General features: G+C 43.4%; 1 protein-coding gene across 4 annotated transcripts in view; it reads left to right on the top strand.

Annotated features, from left to right (window-relative positions):
* Positions 1-22,945, top strand: part of ESCO1 (establishment of sister chromatid cohesion N-acetyltransferase 1) — a 71,956-nt gene that overhangs the window by 6,096 nt on the left and 42,915 nt on the right. For 3 of the 4 annotated variants that reach the window (XR_004667618.3, XM_034943944.3, XM_014342291.5), the window contains exons 2-4: positions 10,760-10,890; positions 19,396-19,498; positions 19,740-21,856. Coding sequence is in view for 3 of the 4 variants with exons in the window: in XM_034943944.3 (XP_034799835.1) it covers positions 20,327-21,856 (1,530 nt within the window). In the remaining variant the exon portion in view is untranslated. Of the gene's footprint in view, positions 1-2,730; positions 10,891-19,395; positions 19,499-19,739; positions 21,857-22,945 lie in introns of those variants that run through there. The other variant, XM_063597222.1, reaches the window with a different exon arrangement.

Below are 22,945 nucleotides of genomic sequence, written 5' to 3'. Positions count from 1 at the left end.
TAGTGTTTGAAAGTTTGTTGTTATCACAAGACACTAGATTAAATTTTTCTTCAAAAATAGATAATTTTCAGAAGATAAATTTAGTCTTTTTTTTTTTTGAGATGGAGTCTCGCTCGGTTGCACAGGCTGGAGTTCAGTGGCGCGATCTCAGCTCACTGCAAGCTCTGCCTCCTGGGTTCACACCATTCTCCTGCCTCAGCCTCCCAAGTAGCTGGGACTACAGGCGCCCACCACCACGCCTGGCTAATTTTTGTATTTTTAGTAGAGATGGGGTTTCGCCATGTTGGCCAGGCTGGTCTCGAACTCCTGACCTCAAGTGATCTATTAGGCATTTTAGAATGTGAGAAATACTTGGGTTACCTTAAATAATAGTAGTTCATTGGGAGGATATGTAGAAATAAGAGAAGACTATTTACAGAGCTACATCTTGTAGCAGAAAACAGGAATCACCAAACACTAGGCTTTGCTGAAGAACAATTCACCAGCTCTTACAGAAACCTGAATATATTTCAGGACTCAGAAGGTGGCTGAGAATAGTACAGCTCTAGCAGTAGGCTTGCCTTGTTTTAATTCCTCAAGCAGCAGGTATCCTGTAATTCCTAATTTAGTTCTTTGCTGTTATAGTAGTAGGTCTCAACCCAGGGTGATTTTGCCTCTGAGGAGACATTTTGTAGTGTCTAGAGATAGTTTGATTGTGAGGACTAGGGGAAGGGTTGCTACTGCCATCTAGTGGATGGAGGTCGGGGCTGCTGCTGCTCTTGCTAAACAGGCTGCTGCTCCTCCATGCACGGGACAGCTCACCCATAACAAAGACTCTATGTGGTTCAAAATGTTAATAGTGGTGAGTTGGAAAACCCTGCTTTATAGTGACTAGATATTGGCACCTCTTGGGTCACAAACCCACACTTGATCTAGTTAGCTATGGGAAGCGTAGCAGGGTCAGGACTTTCAGGATATAACTATGAATTGTCTAAGGTGTTTTTTTTTTTTTTTTTAAAGGAGGTGCCTGTGGCCATGGCAGGTTTTTCAGAAAGGAGTTATGAATTTGACAAGCCACTAGACTCAGATTTGCAGTCAGTACTTCTCTCTTGTTCCTTTGATGTGGTTAAAAGGTTGTATAGTTGAAATGCATTAAGAATTGGTAAATAATTAAGGAGATTAAGAATCTGTGGTGGCCCTCTCCCTCTCCCTACAGTCTCCCTCTCCCCACGGCCTCCCTCTCCCTCTCTTTCCACGGTCTCCCTCTGATGCCCAGCCGAAGCTGGACTGTACTGCTGCCATCTCGGCTCACTGCAACCTCCCTGCCTGATTCTCCTGCCTCAGCCTGCCGAGTGCCTGCGATTGCAGGCGCGCGCCGCCATGCGTGACTGGTTTTCGTATTTTTTTGGTGGAGATGGGGTTTCGCTGTGTTGGCCGGGCTGGTCTCCAGCTCCTAACCGCGAGTGATCCGCCAGCCTCGGCCTCCGGAGGTGCCGGGATTGCAGACGGTGTCTGGTTCACTCAGTGCTCAATGGTGCCCAGGCTGGAGTGCAGTGGCGTGATCTCGGCTCGCTACAACCTCCACCTCCCAGCCGCCTGCCTTGGCCTCCCAAAGTGCCCAGAGTGCAGCCTCTGCCCGGCCGCCACCCCGTCTAGGAAGTGAGGAGCGTCTCTGCCTGGCCGCCCATCGTCTGGGATGTGAGGAGCCCCTCTGCCTGGCTGCCCAGTCTGGAAAGTGAGGAGCGTCTCTGCCCGCCCGCCATCCCATCTAGGAAGTGAGGAGCGCCTCTTCCCGGCCGCCATCCCATCTAGGAAGTGAGGAGCGTCTCTGCCCGGCTGCCCATAGTCTGAGATGTGGGGAGCGCCTCTGCCCCGCCGCCCCTTCTGGGATGTGAGGAGCGCCTCTGCCCGGCCGCGACCCCACCTGGGAGGTGAGGAGCGTCTCTGCCCAGCCGCCCCATCTGAGAAGGGAGGAGACCCTCCGCCCGGCAACCGCCCCGTCTGAGAAGTGAGGAGCCCCTCCGCCCGGCAGCCGCCCCGTCTGAGAAGTGAGGAGCCCCTCCGCCCGGCAGCCACCCCGTCTGGGAAGTGAGGAGCGTCTCCGCCCGGCAGCCGCCCCGTCCGGGAGGGAGGTGGGGGTCAGCCCCTGCCAGGCCAGCCGCCCCGTCCGGGAAGGAGGTGGGGGGGTCAGCCCCCCGCCCGGCCAGCCGCCCCATCCGGGAGGTGAGGGGCGCCTCTGCCCAGCCGCCCCTACTGGAAAGTGAGGAGCCCCTCTGCCTGGCCAGCTGCTCTGGGAGGGAGGTGGGGGGGGGGTCAGCCCCCCGCCCGGCCAGCTGCCCCATCCGGGAGGGAGGTGGGAGGGTCAGCTCCCCGCCCGGCCAGCCGCCCCGTCCGGGAGGGAGGTGGGGGGGTCAGCCCCCCACCCGGCCAGCCGCCCCGTCCGGGAGGTGAGGGGCGCCTCTGCCCGGCCGCCCCTACTGGGAAGTGAGGAGCTCCTCTGCCCGGCCAGCCACCCCGTCCGGGAGGGAGGTGGGGGTCAGCCCCCGCCAGGCCAGCCGCCCCATCCGGGAGGTGAGGGGCGCCTCTGCCCAGCCGCCCCTACTGGGAAGTGAGGAGCCCCTCTGCCCGGCCAGCCGCTCCGTCCAGGAGGGAGGTGGGGGGGTCAGCCCCCCACCCGGCCGGCCGCCCCGTCCGGGAGGGAGGTGGGGGGGTCAGCCCCCCGCCCGGCTGGCCGCCCCGTCCGGGAGGGAGGTGGGGGGGTCAGCCCCCCGCCCGGCCGGCTGCCCCGTCCGGGAGGGAGGTGGGGGGTCAGCCCCCCACCTGGCCAGCCGCCCCGTCCCGGAGGTGAGGGGCGCCTCTGCCCGGCCGCCCCTAGTGGGAAGTGAGGAGCCTCTCTGCCCGGCCAGCCACCCCGTCCGGGAGGGAGGTGGGGGGGTCAGCCCCCCGCCCGGCCAGCCACCTCGTCCGGGAGGTGAGGGCGCCTCTGCCCGGCCGCCCCTACTGGGAAGTGAGGAGCCCCTCTGCCCGGCCACCATCCCGTCTGGGAGGTGTGCCCAACAGCTCATTGAGAACGGGCCATGATGACAATGGTGGTTTTGTGGAATAGAAAGCGGGGAAAGGTGGGGAAAAGATTGAGAAATCGGATGGTTGCCGTGTCTGTGTGGAAAGAAGTAGACATGGGAGACTTTTCATTTTGTTCTTTACTAAGAAAAATTCTTCTGCCTTGGGATCCTGTTGATCTGTGACCTTACCCCCCAACCCTGTGCTCTCTGAAACATGTGCTGTGTCCACTCAGGGTTAAATGGATTAAGGGCAGTGCAAGACGTGCTTTGTTAAACAGATGCTTGAAGGCAGCATGCTCGTTAAGAGTCATCACCACTCCCTCATCTCAAGTACCCAGGGACACAAACACTGCGGAAGGCCGCAGGGCCCTCTGCCTAGGAAAACCAGAGACCTTTGTTAACTTGTTTATCTGCTCACCTTCCCTCCACTATTGTCCTATGACCCTGCCAAATCCCCCTCTGTGAGAGACACCCAAGAATGATCAATAAAAATAAAAATTAAAAAATAAAGAATCTGTGGTGATCCATGTGAACTTTGGAGTTGATGGTAACAGTGTGATTGGAGAAGAAAATTATGATTGAAGAATTTCTGGTGATCAGTAGGAATACAACAATGAAGAAAGAAAGTTTGATAGCAGAATGGCATAAACCTTAAAAGAGATGTGTAAAGAATTTTGTGTAAGATAAAATATGGTTGTGCTGGGAAAACTGTAGGCTTCTTGACGTGATATAGCCTGCTTAGGAGAGACCAGTTTCCTATGTCTGCTTTAATAAATTATCAGAAACCTGATGGCTTAAAACAATAGAAATTTATTATCTTAAATTTGTTCCTTGCCTCATCTAGCTTCTGTTGGTTGCCCTGGCATTCCTGGGCCTATGACCACATTACTCCAATCTCTGCCATCATTTTCATATTATTTTCTCTTGTCTGTGTCTGTCTCCTTCTCTTACAAGGATATCTGTGCCACTCTCTTACAAGGATATTTGTTATTGGATTTAGGGCCTACCTGGATAATCCAGGATGATCACATCTCAGGATCCTTAATTTGATTATGTCTGCAAAGACCTTTTTTCCCCAAATAAGATACATTCACAATCCCTAATTCAGGGATTAGGACACAGGTGTATTTTTTGGGGGGCCCACCATTTAGACACTACTGGAGAGTTTTAGAGAAAAGGGTATAATTTCAAGAGAGTGGATTTTTTTCTTTTTTTTTTTCTTTTGAGACAGTCTTGCTCTGTCGTGAGGCTGGAGTGCAGTAATGAGATCTTGGCTCACTGCAACCTCTGCCTCCTGGGTTCAAGCAGTTCTGCCTCAGCCTCCTGAGTAGCTGGGACTATAGGCACGTGCCACCACGCCCAGCTAACTTTTTTGTATTTTTAGTAGAGACAGGGTTTCTTCACATTGGCCAGGATGGTCTCGATCTGTTGACCTCGTGATCTGCCGACCTCGGCCTCCCAAAGTGCTGAGATTACAGGTATGAGCCTCTTGCCTGGCCGAGCGTGAATTTTAAATTAAGGCTAATTAAATTTAAATTAAATACAAATTCAATTAAAATTGAAATACAAATTCAATTAAAGTAGAATTTGTATTGTGAAGAGATTGAATATAGGAAGCTGCTTTTCATAGAAAAAGGGTTCATGACTGGGTGCAGTGGCTCATGCCTGTATTCCCAGCACTTTGGGAGGCTGAGGCGGGCGGATCACAAGGTCAGGAGTTCGTGATCAGCCTGGCCAATATGGTGAAACCCCATCTCTACTAAAAATACAATAATTAGCTGGGTGTGGTGGCGCGTGCCTGTAGTCCCAGCTACTGAGGAGGCTGAGGCAAGAGAATTGCTTGAACCGGGGAGGCGGAGGTTGCAGTGAGCTGAGATCATGCCACTGCACTCCAGCCTGGGCGACAGAGTGAGAGGCAGTCTCAAAAAAAAAAAAAAAGAAAAAGGGTTCATGTGGGTGAGTTTAAGAAAGGAAGCAATCAGCAGTTTAAGGAGAGTTGGAAGGTAGTAAGGGAAAATAACTGACATGATGGACTTGCGGCCGGACGCGGTGGCTCATGCCTGTAATCCCAGCACTTTGGGAGGCCGACATGGGTGGATCACGAGGTCAGGAGATCGAGACGATCCTGGCCAACATGGTGAAACCCCGTCTCTGCTAAAAATACAAAAAATTAGCCCGGTGTGGTGGCGGGTGCCTGTAGTCCCAGCTACTCGCGAGGCTAAGGCAGGAGAATGGCATGAACCCGGGAGGCGGAGCTTGCAGTGAGCCGAGATGGCGCCACTGCACTCCAGCCTGGGTGACAGAGTGAGAAAAAAAAAGAGAGGAAAAAAAAGACGGACTTGCATTTGACTGGTGGGAATGGATCTGTGCAAATTGAAGGCCTTAAGTGTGAGAGGTCTGATGTTCTCGGTAGACTTTGCCGTCTTTGCTTTGTGCCATCTTCGAGCTAAGTATTGCTGAGAACTTACTCTCTACTCTGTTGTCCCAGAAGAGAAATCTTTCCCAGCTGTTTAGATGGCTTTCTGAATTTGCACCAGTGTTTTATGGAACTGAAGAGGCTTTCATAGCAGCTTGGGGAAAAAGTCCTTCAGTAAATTATGTTGGGATTGAGAGGTATACTGGGTTTGATTCTGCAGTAAATCTGATGGAATTACTGTACCTTGAGATAGATAGAAGTTTCCAGTGGTGTGTTGAAATACAAGACGATTGGATAGGAGACTATTTAAGGGCAATAAATAAATAAATAACAAAATAAAGAAAAAAGTAAAAAAAACCATCAAGATGAGGTTGGGCAAAATAGTCCTAGGGTTGTGTAGGAAAAAGGCTGATTAATTTTAAGAAGTGACTTGGAGGGGGAAGGTGGCTACATTGAAGTAATAGGGTAATTGTTTTTATTTGACTTGTTGATGTTATCTTTTTTTTTTTTTTTTTGAGACGGAGTCTTGCTCTGTTGCCCAGGCTGGAGTGCAGTGGTGCAATCTTGGCTCACTGTATCCTCTACCTCCCAGGTTCAAATGATTCTCCTGCCCCAGCCTCCTGAGTAGCTGGGATTACAGATGCGCACCATGCCTGGGTAATTTTTGTATTTTTAGTAGAGCCGGGGTTTCACCATGTTGGCCAGGCTGGTCTCAAACTCCTGACCTCAGGTGACTTGCCCACCTCGGCCTCCCAAAGTGCTGGGCTTACAGGCGTGAGCCACCGCGCCCAGCTGATGTTATTTATTATTAACATTTCTAAAATTAAATCATCTCTGTATCCTATTTATTTATTTATTTGACACAGAGTCTCACTCTGTTGCCCAGCTTGGAGTGGAGTGGTGCGATCAAGGCTCACTGCAGTCTCCCGCCTCAGCCTCCCAAGTAGATGGGACTATAGGTGAACGCCACCATGCCCGGCTATTTTTGTATTTTTTGTAGAGATAGGGTTTTGCCATGTTGTCCAGGCTAGTCTCAAACTCCTGTGCTCAAGAGATTTGCACGCCTCAGCCTCCCAAAGTGTTAGTATTACAGGCGTGAGCCACCATACCTGGCCCATTTTTCTCTTTGGTTGGCTGTTTTATTAATTTGTAGGATATCTTATACATATTGTATAATCTGTGCATACCAATCCTTTGTAAGTTACTATTTTCACCTTTCACATTTTAGGTCTGTAGTCAGTCCATTTGGCATTGACTTTAGTATTGTATGAGGTAGGGATACAATTTCTTTTTCTTTTTCTTTTTTAGAGTAAAGTAAAAGCAAGTTTATTAACAAAGTAAAGGAATAAAAAATGACTACTCCTTAGGCAGAGCAGCCTAGGGATCCAATTTCATTTTTCCCCCATGTGATATCCAGTTATCCCAGTACTATTTTTTTAAGGTGACAGTGCTGTCTCTTAAAAACCAAATGATCATATATGTTAAATACTTGGTTTGATTCTGGTCTATTTTGTGTCATTGATCTTTTCCATTGGTCTGTTTGTTTATCCTTGAAACAATATCACACATTAACGTGGTTTTATAGTAAATCTTGATATCTGATAGGACAAATCCACCCACCTTGTGGGTTTTGCTTTTTTTTTTTTTTTTCAGATGGATCCTTGCTGGGTTGCCCGGGCTGGAGTGCAGTGGCTGTTCGTAGGCAGGATCATAGCACAGTCTAGGCTCAAACTTCTGGACTCAAGTGATCCTCTCACATGAGCCTCCTGAGTAGCTGGGACTATCGGCATGTGTCACCAGACCCAGGGGCACCTTGTGTTTTATTTTGTTGTTGTTTGTTTGTGTTTTTTTTTGACGTTTTGCTGTTTTGCCCAGGCTGGAGTAGAACTCCTGGCCTCAAGTGATCCTCCCGCCTCAGCCTCCAAAGTTGCTGAGATCATAGGTGTGTGCCACCACACCTCGCTAATTTATTTTTTGTAGAGATAGGGTCTTGCTGTGTTGCCCAAACTGGTCTTGAACACCTGGGCTCAGGCAATTCTCCCACCTTGGCCTCCCAAAGTGCTGGGTTAATAGACATGAGCTACTACACCTGGCTACTTTTATCTTTTTTAAAAAAGTTTTTAATGAGAGAGGACTCAAATTACTAAAATAAGGAATGAGAGAAATTACTAAAATAAGGAATGAGAGATATTACTAAAATAAAAAGGGTTAAAAGGGAATATGAACAATGGTATGCTAACCATTTCGATAACCTAGATAAAATAGACAAGTTCTTATAAACTGATTCAAGAAGAAATAGAAAATCTGAATAGACCTATAACAAAGAGATTGAATAAAAATACCTCCAAAAATGAAAAGCCCAGGCTCAGATGGCTTCACTGATGCAATCTACCAAACATTTAAAGAAGAATTAACACCAATCCTTCATAGACTTTTCAAAAAATAGAAAAGGAGGGATCTCTTAGTTCATTTTATGAGGCTGGTATTGCCTTAGTACTAAAAAGACATCACAGTACTAAAAAGACCTTAGTACTAGGCAAAGACATCACAAGAAAACTACAGATTAATATTTCTTATGAATATGTCCACACAAATCCTCAACTAAATATTTGCAGACTGAGTCCAGCAACTTATAAAAATGATAACACACAATGACCAAGTTGCATTTATCCCTGCAGTGCACAGTTGGTTCAGCATATAAAAATCAGTATGACACACCATGTTGATAGAATAAAGGAAAGAAACGGACATGATTACCTCAATAGATGCAGAAAAAAAATCTGACAAAATGAAATATCCTTTCATGATAAAACTGCTCAAGTAGAAATAGAAGGGCATCTGTGAAAAATCCACATCTAACATCATACCTAACAGTATGCAGGACTGAGGGCTTTCCCCCTAAACTTAGGAATAAGATGAAGATACCTGCTCTTACCACTTCTTTCAACAGTGGAAAGGAGGAGGTTTCCACTGGAGGTTCTAGCCAAGGTAGACTGGCAAAAGGGAAAGAAAGAAAAGGCATCCAGGTTGGAAAGGAAGCAGTAAAACTCTCTCTCTTTGCAGATGACATGATCTTACATGTAGGAAATCCTAAGAAATTCACACAAAAAAACCTATTAGAACTCATTAAATTTAACGACGTTACAGGACACAAGATCAATATACAAAAATTAGTTTTGTGTACACTGTGATGAACCATCCAAAAAGGAAATTAAGAAAATAATTGCTTTAATAAATCAGTATATGGAAGAGATACCTGCATTCCCATGTTCATTGTGGCACTGTTCACAATAGGCAAGACATGGAATCAATGTAAGTAAGTGTTCATCAGCAGATGAATGGATAAAATGTGGTATGGAATGGAATATTATTCAGCCATAAAAATATGAAATCTTGTCTGCAGCAACATGGATAAAACTGGAAGACATTATGTTCAGTGAAATAGCTAGGCATGGAAAGATTTACTGCATATTCTCGTTCTTATGTGGGAGCCACAAAAAAGTTGATCCCATGGAGGTAGAGAGTAGCATAGTGGTTACCAGAGGCTAAGAAGGGTGTGGGGAGGAGAGGATAGAGAGAAAGTGATTAATGGTTATAAAAATACAGTTAGAAGGAATAAGTTCTAGTGTTTGGTAGCTCACTAGGGTGACTGTATTTAATAATTTATTGCGTATTTCAAAATAACTAGAAGAGATTTGAAATGTTCCTGATACAAGTAATAAGTGTTTGAGGTGATGAATTATCTCAGTTACCATGATTTGATTATTACGTGGTTGTACGTCTGTATCAAAATGTCACATGTACCCCAGAAATATGTGTAATCATTATGTATCAATAAAAAAATTCTTTTAGGCTGGGCTCAGTGGCTCAAACACCTGTAATCCTAGCATTTTGGGAGGCCGAGGTGGGAGAATGGCTTGAGCCCGGGGGTTTGAGACCAGCTTGGGCAACACAGGGAGACCCCATCTCTACAAAAAATAAAAAAATTAGCCAGGTAAGGTGGCATGTGTCTGTGGTCTCAGCTACTCAGGAGGCTGAGATGGGATGATCACGTGGGGCCAGGAGTTTGAGACTTGCCTGGGCAACATAGAGAGACATAGTCTCTAAAAAAAAGAAAAAGAGTAGCAAAGTTTTGGGCTCACACTTCATCTTTTAAAAACTTACTAGAAAGCTACAGTAATCAAGATTGTGTAGTCCTGGTATAAGATCATAAAGACCAATGGGATAGAATTGAGAGTCCAGAAATAAAACCATACATTTACAGCAATGGATCTTAAAAAAGGGGCCAGGACAATTCAATGGGTAAAGAATACTATTTTTTAACAAATGATACTGGTACAACTTGATAACTATAGGCTGGCATCTGGTTGGCCAAAGTAAGTCAGGTGGCCAAGACGATCAGGTCAGGGAAGTATAGATACCCTGTCCCCACCGAGGCCAAAATAAGGCATGTGACCAAGCCTGGTATCTTTTCAGAAGGAAAGTATAATTCTCTCATGGAGGTGGGATAAGAAGTAGTGATTATATTTTAAGAAAAACTGTATTATATGGTATAAGATTGAGATGGTGACCATGCAGTTGTGTAAGTTTTTTTTTTTTTTTTTGAGACGGAGTCTTGCTCTGTAGCCTAGGTTAGAATGCAGTGGCCCGATCTCGGCTCACTGCACCCTCTGCCTCCCGGGTTCAAGCAGTTCTCTGCCTCAGCCTCACGAGTAGCTGGGATTACAGGCACCCGCCACCACGCCTGGCTAATTTTTGTATTTTTTTAGTAGAGACGGGGTTTCACCATCTTGGCCATGCTGGTCTTGAACTGACCTCGTTATCCACCCGCCTCGGCCTCCCAAAGTTCTGGGATTACAGCAGTTGTGTAATGTTTTGCATATAATAGTGAAAAATCATCACAGGCTTTTTGTTGTTGTTGTTGAGATGGGGGTGTCACTGTGTCACCGAGGCTGGAATGCAGTGGCATGATCACAGCCCACTGCCAGCCTCTATCTCCTTGGGCTCAGGTGATACGCCCACCTCAGCCTCCGAAGTAGCTGGGACTACAGACGTGCCAGCACACCAGGCTAATTTTTGTATTTTCGAAGAGACAGAGTTTCATCATGTTGCCCAGTCTGGTCTCAAACTCCTGGGCTCAAGCGATCCTTGATCCTTGATCCTTCCACCTCTGCCTCCCAAAGTGCTACAATTACAGGGATGAGCCACTGCACCTGACTGGGCCATTTTTTAGTCTAGGTTTGTCTAAGTTGTTTTAATGTATCAGTTAATAGTGATATTTTTGTATTTTTTTTTTCAATAGATTGTCTTTGGCTATAGAGTTTTTTTTTTTAAAGATTACTAAACATACAGGAAGTGATAAGAAGTATCATTCATCAGAAGCATCATTCATCAATCAACTTGAAGAAAAAGGTGATATATTATTTCTTTAAGGTAAGTGGCATATAATTTTATGATTTAGTATCTTCCAAGATGATTAATCAGTGTACCAAATATATTTTATATTTTCAGAGAATTTTAACTTACATTTTTATTTTTCAACAAGGTTATATGTCTACATGATAAAACATTTCAGTGGGTATATAGTGAAAAGTAAGCTTTTCTCCTACTCCTGGTACTTGGTCTAGTAGTTCTCTTGTTTAGAAATCATCACTATTATTAGTTAGTGTCTCTTTCCAGATATATTTTATGCATAAAAGGCATATGATTCTGTATATTCTCTTCCTTCCACCATCTCCTTTTTCTCTCTTTACACAAAGGGAGACATGCTACATTCTCTCTTCTGCACTTTGCTTTTTTGGTTTAATAATGTTTCTTCGTCATGGTTCCATATAACTTATATCTCTATTTGTTGGACAGCTTTATTAAAGCATAATTTATGTATAATAAACTGTACTGTCTTAAAATTACAATTTGGTAGCTTTTGACAGATTTAAATATTCATGGAATCACCACTACAGTCAAGATAAAGAACATTTCTGTCACCTCCAAAAGTTAATCTCCCTCTCTCCACTCTTCATCCCAGGCAATGACTGAGCTGCTTTTTGTCACTGTAGATTAGTTTGCTTTCTCTAGAATGTCTTTTCTTTTTTTTTTTTTTTGAGACAGTCTCTCGCTCTGTTGCCCAGCCTGGAGTGCAGTGGCATGATCTCGGCTCACCGTAACCTCTGCCTCCTGGGTTCAAGCGGTTCTCCTGCCTCAGCCTCCTGAATAGCTGGGACTACAGGCACATGCCACCACACCTGGCTAATTTTTGTATTTTTAGTAGAGACGGGGTTTCACCGTGTTGCCCAGGCTGGTGTCAGGCCCCTGACCTCACGTGATCTGCCTGCCTTGGCCCCTCAAAGTGCTGGGATTACAGGTGTGAGCCACCCTGCCTGGCCTAGAATTTTTTTTTCTTTTTTTTATTAGTGCCTTTGTAAAAGATAGAATTTCATGAAAAGTGGAATCATACAGTATGTACTCTTTTGTGTCTAGCTTTTTTATTCAGAATGATTGCAAGGTTCATCCATATTGTTTACTATTAGTAGTTTGTTTCTGTTGATTTTTTTGTTTTGTTTTTGAGACAGAGTCTCGCTCTGTCGCCCAGGCTGGAGTACAGTGGCACGATTTCGGCTCACTGCAACCTCTGCCTCTTGGGTTCTAGCAGTTCTCCTGCCTCAGCCTCCTGAGTAGCTGGGATTACAGGTGCCTGCCCGCTAATTTTTGTATATTTGTAGAGATGGGGTTTTGCCGTGTTGGCCAGGCTGGTCTCGAACTCCTGACCTCAGGTGATTCGCACACCTTGGCCCCCCCAAAGTGCTGGGATTACAGGTGTGAGCCATCACGCCAGGCGTGAAATTAAACTTTTTGAAAATTAGCACTTACAATTTTGATAGGTGGATTGTCCTGCATAGACATTGAATCATTTGTAGTAATGTAAGGTACCTGACACGAACATTTACCAAGAGTGTATTGTTAAACTTCTTGATCTTTGGCCAGTCTGATAGGTGAAAAATGATATTTTGTGTTGGTTTTAATTTGTATTATTATCTTGTTATCTATTATACCAGCCATTTATAGTTGTTTCCCTGTAAATATATTTTGGTTATTAGCTTTTGCTATTTCTTGCCAGTATTTTTCCCCAGTTTTGCCCTTCAAACTTGGCTTCTCAATTTTGTGACAAGGCTTAAAAGTTAAGCCTTTCTCACGTGAAAACAAATATTTAAGGATTTCTCGGCTGGACATGGTAATGCCTGTAATGTCAGCACTTTCAGAGGCCAAGGCGGGCATATCACCTGAGGCCAGGAGTTCAAGACCAGCCTGGCTAACATGGTGAAACCCCATTTCTATTAAAAATACAAAAAATTACCTGTGCATGGTGGTGTGCACCTGTAATCCTAGCTACTCGGGAGGCTGAGGTGGGAGACTCGCTTGAACCCAGGAGGCGGAGGACGCAGTGAGCCAAGATTGCACCATTGCACTCCAGCTTGGACAACAGGAGTGAAACTCCATCTCAAAAAAAAAAATTTCCCATACTTTAATCTGTGTTTTAATGTTTTTATTTTAATGATTAACATTTTTTCTTGAACATTTTCTTACTCATAAACTAGAATAGGTTACCTAGATGGTTACCCAGTTTTTCTAACACCAATTAATTAACTAATTAATTTATTGGAGATGGGGTCTCTGTTGCCCAGGCTGGTGTGTAGTGGCGTAATCACGGCTCACTGAAGCCTTGATCTCCCAGGCTCAAGTGATCCACCCACCTCAGCTTCCTGAATAGCTGGGACTATAGGTATGCACCACACCTGGCTGATTTTTTTTTTTTTTTTTTTTTTTTTTAGTATAGATGAGATTTCACTGTGTTGCCCAGTCTGGTCTCAAACTCTGATTAATAAATTTTTCTTTGAGATGGAATCTTGCTATGTTGACCAGGCTGGTGTCAAACTCCTGGGCTCAAGCAATCCTCCTGCTTCATCTCTGAAGTAGCTGTTATTACAGGTGTGTGTGCCCAGCTAGCAGCAATTGTTGAGTAATCTATTTTCATTAATTTGAAATGAATGAAATCAATACCACCTTTATATGTACTAAATTCCCTGATGGATTAGGGCCTATTTTTTTTTTATTTTATTTACTTATTTGTTTTTTGAGATGGAGTCTTGCTCTGTCGTCCAGGCTGGAGTGCAATGGCGCCATCTCACCTCATTGCAACCTCTGCCTCCCGGGTTCCAACGATTCTCCTGCCTCAGCCTCACAAGTATCTAGCATTACAGGCGCCCATGACCATGCCCAGCTAATTTTGTATTTCAGGCCTATTTTTAGAGTCTATTTTGTTCTGTTAATCTCTACAAATTCATATGTTGGAACTAAACTGTTAAATATTACAGCTAAGTGTATTTTAATATCAGTGTAAATCTACCCTGTTTTTTTTTTTCTTTTGAGATGGATTCTCGCTCTGTTGCCCAGGCTGGAGTGCAGTGGTGCAATCTCGGCTCACTGCAAGCTCCGCCTCCTGAGTTCACGCCATTCTCCTGCCTCACTGCCTCAGCCTCCCGAGCAGCTGGGACTACAGGCACCCGCCACCACGCCCAGATAATTTTTTTGTATTTTTAGTAGATACCGGGTTTCACCATGTTAGCTAGGATGGTCTCTTATCTCCTGACCTCGTGATGAGCCCGCCTCGGCCTCCCAAAGTGCTGGGATTACAGGTGTGAGCCTCCGCACCCGGCCTACCCTGTTATTTTTTAAGTGACAGAATGAGACTCCGTTTCGATGGAGTTTTGCTCTTGTTGCCCAGGCTGGAGTGCAATGGCGTGATCTCAGCTTACCGCAACCTCCGCCTCCTGGGTTCAAGAGATTTTTCTGCCTCAGCTTCCCAAGTAGCTGGGATTACAGACATGCGCCACCATGCCTGGCTAATTTTGTATTTTTAGTAGAGACGGGGGTTCCTCCTTGTTGGTCAGGCTGGTCTCGAACTCCTGACCTCAGGAGATCCGCCTGCCTTGGCCTCCCAAGTTGCTGGGATTACAGGTATGAGCCACCGTGCCTGGCCAATAGTAATTCTTTTTAAAAAATTCCTTTAAACTAACTTATTTATACTTATATTTATTCATATAAACCTCAGTAAGCACACACATGTGCAGTCTTATTTTTTTGTTTGGTTTCTAAACTCCCTCCTCTTTTCTTGATTTTAACATGCTTATTTTTTGGTGCACATTCTCTTGTAGACCCTAGAGGAAGATGTTTGGGAGTTAAATTTTTTGACACCCTGCATATCTGAAAAATATTCTAGACTCCACACTTAATTGGGCATTGAATTCTACTTGGGACGTAATTTTTCTTCAGCATTTTGAATAATTTTCCCATTATCTTGCTTCCAGTGTTGCTATGGAAGGTTTGTTGTAATTCTGATCTTAATCATCTGTATGTAGTCAGGATTTTTCCCCCCTCTAGAAGTTTGAGAGTCATCTTTTTATCCTTATGATAGGTTTTTTAAAAATTAAAAAGTTTTTTTCCTCATTGCCAGCAGAAACATAGAAAGGCTGAAAAAATTTCTTTGGGGGCTGGGCGCGGTGATTCATGCCTGTAATCCCAGCACTTTGGGAAGCCCAGGCAGTTGGATTACCTAAAGTCAGGAGTTCGAGACCAGCCTGACCAATACACCGAAAACCTGTCTCTACTAAAAATACAAAAAACATTGGCTGGGTGTGGTGGCGCATACCTGTAATCCCAGCTACTCAGGAGGCTGAGGCAGGAGAATTGCTTGAACCCGGGAGACGGAGGTTGCAGTGAGCCAAGATTGTGCCACTGCACTCCAGCCTGAGCAATAGAGGGAGACTCCATCTCAAAAAAAAAAAAATTAAAAATAGATAATTTTTTTCATCCATTGTTCTAGATACTCTTAGGTCCCCTCCCTGCTGTGTGTGTGTGTGTGCGTGTGTGTGTGTGTGTGTCAGAATCTCGCTCTGTTGCCCAGGCTGGAGTACAGTGAGTGGCGTGATGTCGGCTCACTGCAACCTCCACCTCCTTGGTTCAAGCAATTCTCCTGCCTCAGCCTCCCGAGTAGCTGGGATTACAGGTGCCTGCCTCCATGCCCAGCTAATTTTTTTGTATTTTTAGTAGAGACAGGGTTTCACCATGTTGGCCAGGCTGGTCTTGAATTCCTGACCTCGTGATTCACCTGCCTTGGCCTCCCAAAGTGCTGGGATTACAGGCGTGAGCCACTGTGCCTGGCCCCATTTTTTTGTTTTTTTTGTTTTTTAAAGAGATGGGGTCTTGCTTTGTCACTCAGTCTGGAGTGCAGTGGTATGATTGTAGTTCACTGCAGCCTCAGACTCCTGAGCTCATGTCATCCTCCTGCCTCAGCCTCCCGAGTAGCTGGGCCTGTCTACAGGCGCATGCCACCATGCTCAGCTTATTAGAAAATTTTTTTGGCCAGGTGCAGTGGCTCATGCCTATAATCCTAGCACTTTGGGAGGCCAAAGTGGGTGGATCACTTGAGGCCAGGAGTTTGGGATCAGCTTGGCCAACATGGTGAAACTCTGTCTCTACTAAAAGTACAATAAAGGCCAGGCGCAGTGGCTCATGCCTGTAATTGCAGCACTTTGGGAGGCCGAGGCAGGCAGTTCATGAGGTCAGGAGTTCGGGACCAGCCTGGCCAACATGGTGAAACCTGATCTCTACTAAAAATACAAAAAAATTAGCCGGCGTGGTGGTGCGTGCCTGTAATCCCAGCTACTCAGGAGGTTGAGGGAGGAGAATCACTTGAACCCAGGAGGTGGAGGTTGCAGTGAGCCGAGATGGTGCCACCGCACTCCAGCCTGGGCAACAGAGTGAGACTACATCTTGGGGGAAGAAAAAAATAGCCAGGCGTGGTGGTGCATGCCTGTAGTTCCAGCTCTTTGGGAGGCTAAGGCACGAGAATTGCTTGAACTTGGGAGGTGGAGGTTGCAGTGAGCTGAAATTGTGCCACTGCATTCTAGCCTGGACAACAAAGCGAGACTCTGTCTCAAAAAAAAATTTTTTTTTCTTTTTTTTCGTGGTAGATCTTGCTCTGTTACTCAGTCTGGTCTGGAACTCTTGGCTTCAAGTGATCCTCCTGCCTCAGCTTCCCAGAGTAGCTGGGATTATAGACATGCCACTGCACCTGGCAGTCTTGGCCCTTTTAATCAGGAAACTCATGTCATTCAGGTCTAGGAAAATTTCTTGAATTCTTGATTTTTTTTTCCCCCAGTGCTTTTTTTCTGTTCTCTGAAAGGTCCAGTTAATGGCCAGTTGGACCTCATGGCTCGTCCTCTAATTTTCTTACTTTTTTTTCTCCCATGTGCCATCTTAGTCATTTTGATCTACTTTATAGGAGAGATCCTTGTCTTTACCTTCTGATGGCATCTGTTGACTTTTTCACTTTTTTCTGTAGTGTTTTTAATTTTCAGGAGTTCTTTTTTGTATGCTGTTCTCGTATATCTGTTTCATGACAGATTAGCTTATTTTTAGTTTTTGTCTCTAATTTTGTCTTCAAAGCTACTTTTTTCCTGTTTTTTCTTCATATTAAGGCTTTTCTTGTATTTGTGGTGATTCTTGTTTAACTGCTCATGGTTAAAAGTGATTGGAAATTGTATGTATTTGCATGGTGGAGTGGCTGGTAGACTCCTGATTTTAGGGTGTGTGTTTGTGTGTGTGTCTTAGTGATTATAGGTAGACCCTATCAGTATTTTTAGGTATTTTCTCTAGGGCTTGCCAAATTCAGTAGTACTCATCTTCAGAATGATCAGTAGAACACAATCTTTCCACTTCCTTAGTAGAAGGTATAGGCTTGGCTGCTATCCTCTAGGAACCTTTGAGTAGGCAAAGAGGGTTTTGAATGAACAGAGTGGGTTTCAGCAATCAGTGTGTATATTCCTATTTATTCCTTCTGTTGTCAGTATGATACTTCCATCCTCAACTGTGCCTGTTAAGCCTGTAGACCTTCTGTTTCACTCCTTCTAGAGATTTATACCTCTAGTCTTCTGAGTGCTAGTAATGGGAATGGCAATCTGGGAGAATATCTGCTTTTTTTTTTTTTTTTTTTTTTGAAACGGAGTCTCACTCTGTCGCCCAGGCTAGAGTGCAGTGGTGCGATCTTGGCTCACTGCAAGCTCCGCCTCCTGGATTCAAGCAATTCTCCTGCCTCAGCCTCCCCAGTAGCTGGTACTACAGGCACCTGCCACCACACCCAGCTAATTTTTTGTATTTTTAGTAGAGACGGGGTTTCATCATGTTAGCCAGGATGGTCTCGACCTCCTGACCTCGTGAATCTGCCCGCCTCGGCCTCCCAAAGTGCTGGGATTACAGGTGTGAGCCCAGCCTTTTTTTTTTTTTTTTTAAAAAAAAAAAGATGGAGTCTCACTCTTGTTGCCCAGGGTGGAGTGCAATGGCATGATCTCAGTTCACTGCAACCTCCGCCTCCCAGGTTCAAGTGATTCTCCTGCCTCAGCCTCCTGAGCAGCTGGGATTACAGGCATGCACCACCATGCCCAGCTAATTTTTTTGTATTTTTAGTAGAGATAGGGTTTCACCATGTTGGCCAGGCTAGTCTTGAGCTCCTGGCCGCAAGTGATTCGCCTGCCTCGACCTCCCAAAGTGTTGGGATTACAGGCCTGAGCCATTGTGCCCGGCCCTATCTGCTTTTTTGAGTCCCATTTTCTTTTTTTTTTTTTGAGACAAGAGTCTCGCTCTGTCGTCTAGGCTGGAGTGCAGTGGCACAATCTCAGCTCACTGCAACCTCCACCTCCTGAGTTCAAGTGATTCTCCTGCTTCAGCCTCCCGAGTAGCTGGGATTACAGGCGCCTGCCACCACGCCTGGTTAATTTTTGTATTTTTAGTGGAGACGGGGTTTCACCATCTTGGCCAGGCTGGTCTTGAACTCCTGACTTCGTGATCCACCTGCTTTGGCCTCCCAAAGTGCTGGGATTACAGGTGTGAGCCACCGCACCCGGCCTTTTGAGTCCTATTTTCATCCGCATCTCTATGGAGTCTGATACTGCCAATTCCTGAGTCTCGGGTATAAATAGATCTTCTCAGCTTTCCACATTTCTACCTGAAGATTCAGATTTTCTTGAGCCTACTAAGTCAATTATTTGTCCTTTTCTGTAGCATCTGTACTTCTAAATTTTTATCTTCTACTGTCTTGTTCTTTATCCTTTGGGTTTATGGCTTTGTCTTGGTTTTTTATTTACTTACTTATTTTTAGATATGGGTCTCACTCTTTTGTCCAGGTTGGAGTGTACTGGCATGATTATAGCTTACTGCAACCTTCAACTCCTAGGCTCAAACAATCCTCCTGTCTCAGTCTCCCAAGTAACCTGGACTGTGGGTACATGCCACAATGCCTGGCTAATTTTTAATTTTTGTAGAGACAGAATCTTGCTATGTTCTCCAGGCTGGTCACAAACTCTTGGCTTTAACCTTCTGCCTCAGCCTCTGGAGTTTCTAGGATTACAGGTGTGAGCCACCACAACTGGGTCTTGTTTTGTTTTAGTCCCTCTATTGCTTTTTTTTCCAGTAGGGTTTGAATCGGAATAGAGGTAAATGTGTTTGCTTAAATCTTCCTTCTTTAACTGTATTTCAGTCTTTTTTTATGTATATAGTTACCTATGTGCTTTGTTTTTTCCCCAAAATAGGATTTTACTTTATTGGTTTAACCAATTTTATGCTTATATTATGAATTGTTTTTCGTATTTTAAAACTTTTTTTTCACAACATGAATGAATGCCTACTAGTCCATTGGCTGCATATAGTTGAGTGCAAATTAGAAATACTAAAATTAAATACTGTACGTGTAATATGAGCTTTGAGGAAATAATGACTAATGGTAGGACAGGATGAAATTATGGAGCGTTATGTTTGATGAGTGCTGAATGGATGATTACATCTTTCCTTTGTCCTTTTGAACATTAAAAAAAACCCTTTTTCTTTCAGGTGCTGTGTGATGTGTTAAGAGCATATTAGAAGGAATGGTTTTGTCTAATTTTCATGAGTTATGGTGGCTGAGACATCGAGTCTATATTTTGGGGCAAAAACTGTAAGTAAACCTCAAGGAATACACTGATTTTCAACTATTCTATGCTTATGTAAGACAAGTTATTGATTATTCATAGGAATATACTTAGGATACTTCGTTCTGTTAGCCTTAAGTGTACTGACTAGATACTTCAAAAGGAGGAGTTAGATTTTACTTAAATCAAGGTTATTTCTGTGTAGTATTAGCATTGACATATTTCATGGATTGTACAAAACTTTATTTTTGTTTTTTAATTTTTCAGAAATGGCAGCACAAAAGGAAATCTATATTAATAGAATATTTTGTTGAACAAAGGAGGTTAGATAAGAACTGCGAACCAACAGACTCAGCAAACAAGGAAAGAAACGTGTTAGCCATAAGACATGTTTCAAGTGAATCGAAGTCCAATAACTGTAGACTTCAGAAGAAAAAAGTTTTCAAAAATTTTATCAAAACAGATCACTGATAAATAACTCCTCCAGTAATAGAGCTAGGCCTGAAACCAAAATTAATTTAAAAATTAACAAAACAGATTGAACCTGAATTAAATTTCTTTTGATAAAAAAACTTATTAAAAATAATCAAAATTTTCCTCAAATTTTTATTACCTTGTCCAAAGTAAAGCAAGTGTCTTTTAGCATTCATGCCAGCTTTTCTCATGTTCTAGGAATGACAGAAACCTTACTTGAAGCAAACTAGTATTTTTGTTGAAAATGTATATCAGCATCAGTTAAAGTTGATTTTTCAGACCTGCTCCTCAGTAATAATACTAGCTAATCAGCATTCACGCCTACCAGGACACAAAAATCCTCTTCAAAACTACTCAGAAAAGAAAGTCATTACTCAGGAATGATGTCCATTCAGGAGAAATCAAAAGAGAATTCCTCCAAAGTTACTAAAAAACGTGACGATAAGAATTCAGAAACAGAAATTCAGGATTCTCAAAAGAATCTAGCAAAAAAATCAGGTCCAAAGGAGACTATAAAATCACAGGCTAAATCTTCCAGTGAAAGTAAAATAAATCAGCCAGAATTGGAAACACGCATGAGTACAAGGTCATCAAAGGCAGCATCTAATGATAAAGCTACTAAATCCATTAATAAAAATACGGTGACTGTGAGGGGATATTCACAAGAATCTACAAAAAAGAAATTATCTCAGAAAAAATTAGTACATGAAAACCCTAAAGCAAATGAACAGCTTAACCGGAGATCACAAAGGCTACAACAATTAACAGAGGTTTCAAGAAGGTCGTTACGCAGTAGAGAAATTCAGGGTCAAGTTCAAGCAGTTAAACAGAGTTTGCCACCAACTAAAAAAGAGCAGTGTAGCAGTACTCAGAGTAAATCTAATAAAACAAGTCAAAAACATGTGAAGAGAAAAGTACTGGAAGTAAAGTCTGACTCTAAAGAAGATGAAAATCTAGTAATTAATGAGGTGATAAATTCTCCCAAAGGGAAAAAACGCAAGGTAGAACATCAGACAGCTTGTGCTTGTAGTTCTCAATGCATGCAAGGATCTGAAAAGTGTCCTCAGAAGACTACTAGAAGAGACGAAACGAAACCTGTGCCTGTAACTTCTGAGGTGAAAAGATCAAAAATGGCTACTTCAGTGGTCCCGAAAAAGAATGAGATGAAGAAGTCGGTTCATACACAAGTGAATACTAACACAACACTCCCAAAAAGTCCACAGCCATCAGTGCCTGAACAAAGTGATAATGAGCTGGAGCAAGCAGGAAAGAGCAAACGAGGTAGTATTCTCCAGCTCTGTGAAGAAATTGCTGGTGAAATTGAGTCAGATAATGTAGAGGTAAAAAAGGAATCTTCACAAATGGAAAGTGTAAAGGAAGAAAAGGCCACAGAAATAAAATTGGAAGAGACCAATGTTGAAAGACAAATACTTCATCAGAAGGAAACAAATCAGGATGTGCAATGTAATCGTTTTTTCCCAAGTAGAAAAACAAAGCCTGTGAAATGTATACTAAATGGAATAAACAGCTCAGCCAAGAAGAACTCCAACTGGACTAAAATTAAACTCTCAAAATTTAACTCTGTGCAGCACAATAAGTTGGACTCTCAAGTTTCCCCTAAATTAGGCTTATTACGAACCAGTTTTTCACCACCAGCTTTAGAAATGCATCATCCAGTGACTCAAAGTACATTTTTAAGGACAAAGCTACATGATAGAAATATAACTTGCCAGCAGGAAAAAATGAAAGAAATTAATTCTGAGGAAGTGAAAATTAATGATATTACAGTAGAAATTAATAAAACCACAGAAAGGGCTCCTGAAAATTGTCATTTGGCCAATGAGATAAAACCTTCTGACCCACCATTGGATAATCAGATGAAACATTCTTTTGATTCAGCATCAAATAAGGTAATCTGTTTTTATTATGCACAATAGAGGTGCCGAAATATTTTCTGTAAGAAATGTCTTTATAACATTTTAGCATAAGAATGAAGTCATAAAAGATTGAAGAGTTGTTTAAGTTCTCCTGTTAAGTTGTTAGCGAGAGTTTTATTAACCCAGTCTTGTTGTGATAGAACTTCAGATGTCTCACATTTACTTGGGGTGCTTCTCATTGTTTCCTCATTTTTACTCTTCATTTTTATTTTATGTAAGCATAAGCCGGTTGAATTCCAGCTTTTCTTTTAAATTTAACACACTGATTTTCTGTTAATTATAACCATAGAAAGTACGTTTCTTAGGGACTACTTTTTTTTTTTTTTTTTGAGATGGAGTTTCGCCCTTGTTCCCCAAGCTGGCATGCAATGGCACAATCTCAGCTCACTGCATCCTCCGCCTCCCAGGTTCAAGCCATTCTCTAGCCTCAGCCTCCCGAGTAGCTGGGATTACAGGCATGCATCACCATGCCTGGCTGATTTTGTATTTTTAGTAGAGACGGGGTTTCCCCGTGTTGATCAGGCTGGTCTCGAACTCCCGACCTCAGGTAATCCATCCACCTCGGCCTCCCAAAGTGCTGGGATTACAGGCGTGAGCCACTGCACCTGGCCTTTAGGGACTACTTTTGACCTAAATATTAAAATTAATTTCAACTAGGACTAATCAGCATTTTTTCCTACTGGATATAATTTAAAAGTTAAACATTTTTAAGGAGATGACCTTTGTGGCCATTTTGAATAGTTGGCAAGTAGAATGTCTGTCTGAGAGGTATAAATAATTCAGTCTTCAGCCTAAGAATAAAATTGTAGTGGCCAAGACTCTGAAATGGAAAAGTAAATTGAAAACCAGAATCTTGTATCTGGAATAAATTTTGATTACCTAAGAAAGTAGTTTTAAATTTTATGAAAGCAGCTGAGCCCTTTTCTTTCTAAAGTAAATTATATGTAGACTACTAATATATAAAACCAATAAGCAGAAATTTTATATGCATAGAACCCTGGAACTCTAACATAGATCAAACTGATTTATTTGTACTGTTTAATTTTATAATAAGAAAACTTG

Source organism: Pan paniscus, chromosome 17 (genome assembly GCF_029289425.2).
Source record: "Pan paniscus chromosome 17, NHGRI_mPanPan1-v2.0_pri, whole genome shotgun sequence".
Taxonomy (NCBI): domain Eukaryota; kingdom Metazoa; phylum Chordata; class Mammalia; order Primates; family Hominidae; genus Pan; species Pan paniscus.
The sequence above is the reverse complement of the archived record's forward strand: the minus strand, read 5'-3'. Positions and strand labels throughout refer to the sequence as shown.